Source organism: Saccostrea echinata, unplaced genomic scaffold, assembly GCF_033153115.1.
Source record: "Saccostrea echinata isolate AGI-Se365-2 ecotype Australia unplaced genomic scaffold, CSIRO_AGI_Sech_v1 ptg000033l, whole genome shotgun sequence".
NCBI classification, from domain to species: Eukaryota; Metazoa; Mollusca; class Bivalvia; order Ostreida; family Ostreidae; genus Saccostrea; species Saccostrea echinata.
The window spans coordinates 15,216,003-15,227,212 of NW_026889782.1; the positions used below are offsets into that span (position 1 = coordinate 15,216,003).

Sequence of the window (11,210 nt, forward strand, 5' to 3'; positions counted from 1 at the left end):
TATATATATATATATATATATATATATATATATCTAGTATTTTCAATAAAATATTAAGTACTTCAATCTCTGCCCTTTCTGTTCTCTAGATAGAGTTTTGCTTATTGCTTCCTCCGTGTACCTTCACAATACCGGTTCCGGGCCTCGACCACCCACATGTAACATGAAATATTTCACTTTGATCGGAAGATTCCAGCGAACGAGCGTACGGCTATGCCATTTTTGGACCATCTTCTAAAGTAACTAACTTTAAGAAGTATGCATAAAAAGTCATGAAAGGGAGTATCCATGAGAGAATATTATCCTTTACAAAAAATTTGATATTTCTTATGCAAAATTTGTACAAAATTTTGTGCCTAAGAAATATCAAAATTTTTGTAAAGGACAATATATATCTCCTTATATTATGGGGATATTTTAATCAATGAAGAGAAAGGTTCAAAATGCCCCGTAGTATGTGGGGGAGGGGGGGCTCACTTTTTCTTACAAAAAATCTTTTGTTAGAATTTGAATATATAAGTTTTAATTTGCATTGGAAGCTCCCTCGCACTTTTTGTTGCGGAAAGGTTCAAAATACAGAAAATCAAACATTTAAAAGAAATCAAAATGTACCGAAAAGTTAGACGAAGCCCCCCCCCCCCCCCCCCCATAGGATTTTACAGGGTGGTGCACAGGTTGTTAATTTATTTATTTATTTCTGCTTGTCAACTCTTTTTGGAGGTTGCCCCCTTTGAAAACCGTTGCTACGGGCTTGAATGTAAGTGCCTGTGGTGTGACCTAGAACCCCCCCCCCCTTTACTAAAGGGTCTCGAGTTATCTTAAACAATTAATGCTAAGTTATCGATTAACTCGATCATTTAAAAACACAAAAAAAGATTAATTTTGTGTGTGTTTTTTTCTCTCTGTCTCTTTTAAATAACGGAATGGTTAATATACAACACCTGCAATCGTAACTTCTCGGCAGAAGGTCTGAGAAGATGCGATTGACAATCTTATCGCACGTGTGTAGACCTAGCAGGCGCGGATCCAGGATTTGAAGTTGGAGGGGGGGCGCAAGAAGTGGGCAGGGGGTTTGGGGGCCGCCTTGAGGCCCCCAGTGGCTCCAGGGCGAAGCCCTGTTGGGGGTCCAGGGGGCGAAGCTCCCGGAAGCTCCTCGATTCTAAAGATTTTGAAGGGTAAAAATGAGGTCTACCGAGAAGACATTTTTACATTTTCTCGACGAAACTATGATTTACGCTAACTTTGACAATTTTAGGGGGGGGCGCCGGGTGCGCCCCCTTAAATCCGCCATTGCCTAGGCTATTTGGTCTTGCAAGCACAGGTGTGTGTACTGTTTGCTAGTGACGCTTAGACTGGTGACGGTATTTGCTACAGACATAAAGAACTATACACCAGTTTCATAACATGTACAGTTTTTTTTTTCTAGTGAAAATTGGAGTAAATTAAAAGTCGAATATTTTGGATATGGGGAAACCCATATCTATTCTTGTTACAACGACCGTCAATGCATCCATGGACGAGTTCATTGGTTACTCTGAAAGGTGGCAAGGTTTACCTTTCGTTAACATTTTCTACAATGATCTGCCTACTCTGAGTGATTGTACTTTCACAGCAAAGTTGTTAAATTTTATTCCCGATTGGCCTATAGTTCTGTCATTTAACTGAAAAAAATCGGGCTATTTCGATACATGTAATGCTTAACGACTGGGACTTGACATCTGTACTAGATTTATACGGAAGTATCCTATCATTGGAAAGATAGATGGTACACGTGTAGCACAGATCTGTAGTACGCAGAATTTTTTTTGGAGATGTTTCTCCCTCTCCCCCACATGGAAAAAACATTGCTACAGGCCTTTATCAAGCTATATTTGGATTGCTGTCTATCAAATTATTTTGCAAACCTTATGCACAAAACTAATGCCGGTAAACATGGCAAAGACTATCTTTTAAAACCTAGAGTGGTTTTAATTCAACATGTTCAAGCTGTTAAGCTATCTCTATAAGTTCTTCCTACTTATTTAAAATGCTTGTACCATAAAATTTAGTTTGTATATAAGGATATATGTATTAAAGAGAAATTCAGATCTTGGTTACGCCAAAGAATACATAAATACGATGCGCAGATTTTAGAGCGAAGTTCGCCAATGATTGGCATATTCTAATTCGAAGAGGGCGAATTGTTCTACGGGCAAGTTAACTTAGAGGCGAACTCTCTAGCATCCTCGCGCATGCGTAGCCTGACGTAAGCCCATGGCATCCGGTTTAACTCCGCTAATATATTTTTTGCGTGGACCTCAGGGTCCACGCAATGATCATTTTCTTCTTAAAAACCTTCCGCCACAAAATATAGTTCCTTACTTAATGCTTTTGGTATGGAATTTAATAATGGGGTTTTAACTGAATATAGTTTAACTGGCATTGTAGAATCCAAAATTATTGTAAGAATTAAAGCTTTATGCCGAATTTTTGAAATAGTGGTTAAGATATAAATCTGCTCGAAAGCTCAGGAGCGAACCTCGTTAAATCATTGCAAACATGTTGAATAATGAGTGTGCAAGATCTCCCGGTATCTTCAGCACTGGTTTGTCTCATATTTGCCCGTATTCAAAGAGAAGTATATCAGCTAAAATTTTTCTTTTAAAATATTTTTTATGATTCTGAAACATTTCATACGCATTTAAGAAAAAATAATTTTTCCAAAAGTTAGGAAAAAAAAAGAATTGAGTTTATTGTTAAAGTACCGTGATTTTGAACATGGCATTGAGTTGATGATGTATTCAAGTTCCACCTGCATGTTTCGATCGGGTCCAAACTTGCTGCATTTAAAATACTTATCTCCTTGGACATGTTGAAGAAAATGTTTTTGCACACAATGAATGCATGTGTGGTATTGTGCGTGGCATTTGCTCTAAAACTTGAAACTGAAAATCAGGAATGAAAAAGATGTTTAAATTTCATGTATCCAAACACAATGTTGATAGAAAGTTTGAAATCTTAGCATCAAAACTCTTAACTCTTAAAAAACAAAAGTAAGCATAATATTTAAAAAAAAAAAAAAGTCAGTGTCTATTTCTTTGAATTCTCCTCTTCAAGAACTATTTACCTACAAGAAAAAGACGTGTACTTACGACAAGGATATAGTGTGATGTTTTTGCTCTGATCTGATCTGTTGATACATGTATAATTTATCCACATTATCTCTCCAGCGTGTCTTGTATGGTTAAATGTGAAAGAATATTCAACAAATCCACAGGTTTCATTATACATTCCCGACTCTACACAACTAACATTTCCATTATGATAATTATGACAGTTTTCAATTTCATTCGAGTTACCATTCACAGTCACCCTGATACATGTGAAATTACAATCTATGTTAACTTGTATCCTTTTAGTATCGTTGTGACAAAAACCAACTCCTATTTGTTCTTCTTTTATAACTCCCAACAGGGCACCTTTTAAAACATAAATACAAACAGAATTTATAAAATGTATGTACCTAGAAACTAATTGGTTATTTTTAAATACAAAATTCACAACAGGTGCTTTTCCTCAAGATAGTAAGAGATTTCAGATGGTACAATGTTTCCAATATAAATAATAAACTAACGCCTTTGCGTACAGTGTGCCATTATAACATTTGTGAAGGCTTCTGCCTTCCTTTTGAAAGGAAAAATAACTTATTTGCTAAATATAACAAAACTATGTTAACACTATTTGAATCTTATTAATTTAGGACTGACCTACATCTGTTAAATACTCAGAAGATTTAATGTTGTAACATGTTTGGGTCCGTGTATTATGGTATTGATCCTTAATCAAGACAATGAATTAAACAAATGATTAAATAAACTAAAGATGGACCAACGAATTCTAGCAAATGATTAGAAATGATAAGTGACAAAGCATGTGAAAATGAACGAGTCAATGAATACAGATATAATAATAGGATTTCCTATCCCTAACATAAAAGCATACACCTTCTGTAAACAATAATGGTATGGGTCTCGCACAGGGACAGGTCTGTGTCCTGCATGTGTCAGTACCAGGACAGGTACGGGTCTCAAATCCGGGAATGGTCCTGTACGCGGACAGGTCTATGTCCTCGATATATTTATCCCAGGACAGTACGGGTCACCGAGGTTTCTGTCCTACATACACAGACATATCTTAATAGTAATAATACTGTGGAAAGTATTTACCACTTTATTAACCCTCAAATACTATGAACCCAGTATATTAGACACCGTATACTGTACTATAACGGTCTTTACACTCCACCGTGAAATTACACCTTTGTCGACCTTCTCGTTTGAGCTCCGACTAGCAACTACCAGCTTTTTACAGAACGGTCATATATATACCCGGACTACCCTTGGCCGCTATCGTATCGCACTACGATAAAGTCCGCCTGACGTAATGCATAAGGACATCCCGAGCCCGATCTCTGTCACAAGGGATACAAAGAGCCATAGCGCATTTGATAGGCATTTTCGCCTACTCTACTAGTGATTTCTTAAATTCATTGTTTAACCAAAATTTTGTCATACAATATTAGTTTATACATACGTCAAATCAAACCACACAATAATGATATTTCAATATTAATAGTTCCTTCATATGATAAATATGAAAATTGTTTGTATGGAGTGTATAGTAAATATTGAGGTATCCACCTAAAGATGACAAGCTGTTGCCAAAGACCACCCTTAACCAGAAAAACAAATTTTGGATAATTTTATTTGGATATGACTGCACTTCATTACATTTAGATAATTTTGGTTAAAGGTGGTCTTCATATTGAAAATGATGAGAATATATATTCAAATTTTCTTCTCATATAATCGTAAGATTTAGCAATCTGTCTTAAATTTACCCATTCGACGTCATTGACTTCGTTGGCGCAGTGGTATGATTGCTCGAATGTAAATATGGTGATTGCGAGTTCGAGCCCCACATTTTTCCATTTATGCTTTTTTTTTCTTTTTTTTTTCTTTGTGTATCTTTTCTACGTTTCTCTTTATTACGTTTTACAATATGCATAATTTCAGAAAGTTATAATATACACATTACACTTTGAAAGTATCTCGGGAAAAGACAGCCCTAAACTATTTTATTAAAGTCATATATGGCGTATTTAACTAAAATTAAAAAGATCTTTCTATTTGTTTTATTACTTTATATAAAGATAGGACTTTCCTGTAAATTACACAATTAAAATCAATCACGTTTCAAAGATATTAGAAATTTAATACAATATCCGATTTCTTTAACGACTCCGCATTTAATTAACAGACACAGTTTAAAATCAATTTAACTATGGAAACATTAGGTTATTCAAATTCAAAATCGGTGAAATTTTTTATTTGAACGTAAAAAGCATATATCACGTTTATCTTCATTCAATCTCTTATTTTTTTTTTTTTTGCTCGATACGCCACTTTGATCTTGAATTGAAAAGGTATATCTATAAATAGAATCAGGTGATTTCCTTTTAAATTCTTGAGTCGGCCGTGTTGTCGGAGAGGCAGCTATGGCTCTTTTCAACAACAAATTGAATAATATTGATTGATTTCTATTTATGGCATGGTAATCGTTAATCAAGGATTGCTACCAGTAACCTGGAGATATCCGTGAGGTAGTCAATTATATAAAAGGAAACATGTTTCGATAAGGATAAGTAGACCATTTAAATTCAGCAAAAAATGTTTGTACATGCTTATACTCCTGTGTTATGCAATTATGTTTGGCCTTCCAACAAAAATTGAATTTCATTTTAAGTAGAAGATATCAACATTCAAATAAATGTTTATCATTCAATTTCAAACATTTTTTTTTGTTTTCATTCTGTCTATTCTGCCTTTAGTCTGAAATGAATTATAATTGAATGTCACATGTTTAAAAGACACATACACTTAATAATCTTTAAACGAGTTAACTATAGGCAGGAGAAAATAAATAATTATGATTTTTCTATATCTGAGGATATATATATATATATATATATATAAAAGAAATTTTTAGCATTTCCAAAAAAGTAAATTTACCGCAACAATTAACCAGCATACATGTATTTCTCCACAAATCGTAGAAAACTGACATATCGTATACTTTCGTTCTTTCAAAAAAGAGAATAAAGAGAAATGTTATGTAATAACAGTAATCATCCTGATGATACTAATAATAATTACCTAGATCAACAAGTGTAAGAAAGAAAATAATGTTGATGTGCCAGACAGTCATATCTTTAGGACTTCATCAAATGCACAGAGAAAACTTCATGGGTAATGTGTTCCATACACATCAACATACAGATATCACAAAACTGTTTCTAAAAATGACAAAAGGAAGTCTTCCTTAGAAATCACTCTGCAATGGCACGTAATTTGATGTCATGAAAGCCAATCCGAAAGAAGTGAAAGTAGCAGTTTCCGTTAAATGTAATGGATTTCAAATATTTAATGAACGCTTTCAAGATTCCTCTTTTTACATTTTAAAACACAAACGACAGCAATAATCTGAAAACCTTCTTTTGGACTAAAATATATGAAATACTTCAGTACGTTGCTATTCCCTCGACCGCATGATTAAATAAACAAATAGCTACCTGATAAGATTTTTTTCACAGGTATTTACATACATGTACTTAAACAGATATCACATATTGATTTTAAAGAATTCTTACAAGCAAAATAAAAACTTTTGATATTGATAAGTTTATTTGTGGAAAGACTTATGGTGAAATAGCCCTCTGCTCCAAATTTCACAATTTTTTTTAAATTCTCAACAATGATTTTTATCAACAATAATAGCATTAGATTCAAATGGAAAATAGTTTGAAGTATGAAGCGTTGCTTACTTTTTTCAGAAATGAATATTGTTTAATCATGATATAGAGAAAATCTGATATGGTGAATAGAAAGATCAGTAATTTTTTTTTATCTCTCCATAAAATTGAAAAAATGAGGTATATATGATAATAATATTTACTATCATACCTATCTAATTCACATTAGAAAACATAATAAAGCGTTGCTTATTAAATCAGAATATCTCATTGTTTTTACTGCTTGGGAAAAAATACATAAATCTACATGGGTTTTTCAAAATATTTTTTGTCGCCCGCGTGGCGCAGTGGTTAGAGCGTCTGCTCTAGAGTCGCGGCGTAAGGAGTTGATCCTTACGTCGCGGGTTCGAATCCCACTGTGGGACGTGGAGACCGGTCCTTCAGATGAGACCGTATAAACCGAGGTCCCGTGTCGCAGTAGGTGCTGGCACGAAAAAGATCCCTCACTGCTCAATGGCCGTAAGTGCCGAGTATAGGACAAAATTTGCAGCTCTCCACCGGCAAGTGGTGGCGTCTCCATATGAGTGAAAAATTCTCGAGAGGGACGTTAAACAACATACAAACAAACAAACAAACAAACAAAATATTTTTTAGTGAAACAAATATTAATTAATTGATTATAAAAATTCTGCAGTTGATTTTAAATGTTTTATGTTAATTATTATAAGTAATTTATAAAAATCTGGCAATAGAAAATAGAAATCAATATCTGTAACATAGTTCAGATTTGAATGATTTGACTATGGAATGGTCCTCATTTTTAAACTCTGGTAAGATAATTCATTGGATTGCTTGGAATAAATTCCTTAAAAAGTTATCTCTCTTATCAGAGGGATATTACACCTTAAAATCATTATTAGTAAAAGGTAATATCCTATTCAAAAATTTTACATTTAGTCGACATACATGAAAATAAACCTTACATTTTATTTGTTCATTTGAAAAAAATGTGAAAAGATTTTAAAAAGTTTATTTGAATTGCACTACTATTCTGCACAAATAGAGTTGGTTTATTATAAGAGTCAAGACCCTTATATATAAATTTCATATTTCTACTGCAATTGACATTTTCACTGTTCTCAAGAATGAACGTAGCTTACATAGTCTTATTGTGCTCAAAAACTAATAATGAAAAAAAAAACTAATTTGGTTCAATAATCGCCAGAAAGGATTTCTGATAAATATACCTTTTAGAAGAAGAGATAAAAATGTAGAAATCAATTGAAATCATAATGGTTCTCATGAAATTATTTGAAAACTCTCTAGTGTAAAATCTAAATCAAAAGAAGTCAGAAATTGTTATATAGATGCTCTTTTTGTAATTATACACTCTAAATAGGTAAAATATGTTGAAAAAACATATATTTCTTGAGCCTAAGAAGAAGAACCTATATCCATAAAACAGTAACAAAATGAATTAATGATAATGAGTTAACAATTACTTTACAGCAGGAAATCCAAAAAAGATATTTTTTTTTAAAATCTGAATCTGCACTTTCCTGTGATAACACTTTATAAGACATAAATCTAAAAAGTTTGAATTTTTTTTATTTCAAATTGTCAAAATTTGTCAATAAGAAATGGAAATATCATCAGCCATGTAAGTTTTAGCTGATAGTGTATGAGATAATCAACTCTTTGGTATCAAACAGGAAAAAAACAAAGGCCTTTGATAATTCATATGTATCTAATAAGATAAGTATCTAATAAGTTTTCTGTCAACCTGTCTGACCGTTCCATGTTTTGCAAATACGAAGCCTAGCAACATCAATTCTGGAAAGGGGAGAAGGGATATTTGGAATTCTATGACTATACATGCAAATATTAGAAAGTGGCAAATATTTTTTGAATCACCAAACCTTATCAGCTTATGAATTTTGAGAGACGTTGTATTACATTCAGAGTAAGCCTTGTTGGCCTTATTTTAAAATTTTATGGCTATTCCTTTAACAAATTTTGTTAGCATTATATCTCGCACACTTTGAGAAATACAATTCTCAAACTTATTCAGTAGATGCAATATTGGGGAGGCATAAATCATCCAAAACTTGAAATTGTTATGTAAAGTTTAAAAATTAAGTAAAAATCAAATAAAATAAACATCAAAGAGGATCATATCTAAAGTTTCCAAACGTATTTGGAGGGTTTTACAAGTCATGTGTTTGAAATTTTATATTATCCTACAAAAGTTTTATATATAATGTAATGTATAGAAAAACGCATAAAACAGACATTTGGCACATAAGGCTTTTTGTATATTGTTTCCGGTTGCATTAGTTGATCAATAGAACTGATTGATTTTGTTTCTCATTTATGATCAGTCTTTATTTTCTCCTTCTGTTCTTTTAGATTCTATAGAGTTTAATTTATCATCACTGCATAGAACAGTCTTCTTGTCAGAAAACAAAAAAATACTCTGCAATACCATGTTCCCATCAGCAGTGCCAGGATTAGGAGAAAAATCCTTACTGTTTTACGAAGGTGCTAAAACTGACAGGAGAATATCACAGGGTGAAGAGTTAAGACTTATGTTTGCTGTGCGGTATGAATTTAAAAAGATGTCTGAAAAATATGGTTTTATATTTGATATGACATTTTTTGTGATCAAGATTTTGATAGATTTTATTTCGGAGGCAATTTACCGCACTGGTTAAATACTTAAGGAGGTTGGATCCTGCCATCAAAAGTAATGAGATTTTTTTTATCAAGTATATTTTTAGAATTTATACATATAGCTTAATTAAAAATCAAAACAAAAAACGGGGGTCAATGTGCATCTTTTGGCGCTACAGAGCATTTAGTTTGACCTTTTTGCACTGTAAATACGTCTTACACATAAATCAATTTTTTTAAGCTTTTCCTCCAATATTTTTTATTCAAATAAATTATTGGAACAAACACAGTCTTTTTTCATCTCGAATAGACACATTAAAATTTGTGACAACGAAATTTTTTTTCAAATTACTCCGCATGTTCAATTATTTGACCTTTTTGCACTCAAAAAAATTCTTTTTTCTAGTATTAAAAATTTAACAAGCAAAAATATCATTTGAAAGTAATGACATTTTACTGAATTTAAGAAGAATAGTTAAAAGTATCTTATATATTCAGAAAAGAAAATAAAAAGTGGGGGTCTGTGATGTTAATATTTAGATATAATTAAAACAGTTCTAATCTTAAGCTGAAAATGGGGATATTTTTTTTCTTGACCTTCACAATATATTTGCTATATTTATCAAATATGATGATAGAATTCATGACAGTTTATTTAATATGTAATTTAGGACCAGTATAAAACAGTTAACTGCACAAAATAACTCTGTGTGCAGACTGCATGGAAAAATAGGAATTCAAATTTAACATACTTTAAATATTTGGAAAGAGAAAAAATGATCATTTTCTTCTAAAAAAAATCTTCCGCCACAAAATATAGTTCCTCGCTTTATTCTTTTGGTATGGAATGTAATCATGGAGTTTTAACTGAATATAGTTTAATTGGCATTGTAGAATCCAAAATTATTGTAAGAATTAAAACTTTATGCAGAATTTTTGAAATATAGGTTAAGATATAAATCTGCTCAAAAGCTCAGGAGCGAACCTCGTTTTTCTAATAGAGAAAGTGTTGGTATAAACTTTATGGCATATGACCAGTTTAAACATACTTCTTGTCTCCAGGTACAGTAGGAACTGCATACACTGTTGGATTCGATGTAAATGTAAGTGGAGTACACGGTACTGTTACCTTTAGGGATCTCCAAAATATGAGAAAATTATACACATTTACAGTTGATTTTTTGAAGCCTTTAATCCCATTCTTTGGTGTTTTTCACCCTGAGCTAGTTGAATGTACGATCCTGTTGATCTAATTTAAAGAAGTCTCTTAATAACGAGTAAAGCTTGATATATATTAATATTTCTCTTGTTTGTTTTATATAATGATTTTATTGAACCTTTTGAACAAACAAATAAATTCATTATATATACGAACAATTAACTGTAAATGTACAATAGATGCAATATTAATTACTGTCGCAATATGCTAAACTCTAAGAGTTTTTGTCTCTAAGAATTGTCAAAGACGTTTTATTCTCATCAAAATGTATTTATATTTCTTTTCAGCATTATATCGGAGAATAGTTGCCTTAAACGAAAAATCCTTCTTGTTCTTTTGTTTAAGGTTATACATTTATGAAAACTGGTGTTCAACAAAAGCGAAAAACGCGTGTAAAAGAAAAATCTATCCAATTTATACCTTTTCTGATTTGATCGAAAATGTATAATGAAGATTAAAAATGACAAACAATTAGACAGTTAACGTTCATAGACAGGCGGACAAACATATGGACGTGGATAGAGCAGT

At 32.2% G+C, this 11,210-nt stretch overlaps 1 protein-coding gene across 1 annotated transcript; it reads right to left on the minus strand.

Annotated features, from left to right (window-relative positions):
- Positions 1-1,011: 1,011 nt before the first annotated feature.
- On the minus strand, positions 1,012-6,492 carry LOC133198180 (uncharacterized). The gene is made up of 5 exons (XM_061334311.1): positions 6,195-6,492; positions 3,132-3,458; positions 2,745-2,924; positions 1,332-1,368; positions 1,012-1,159 (listed from the first exon to the last, which is right to left on the minus strand). The coding sequence occupies exons 1-5, from the start codon at positions 6,244-6,246 to the stop codon at positions 1,012-1,014; spliced, it is 744 nt and encodes a 247-aa protein (XP_061190295.1). The 5' UTR covers positions 6,247-6,492.
- Positions 6,493-11,210: the final 4,718 nt, after the last annotated feature.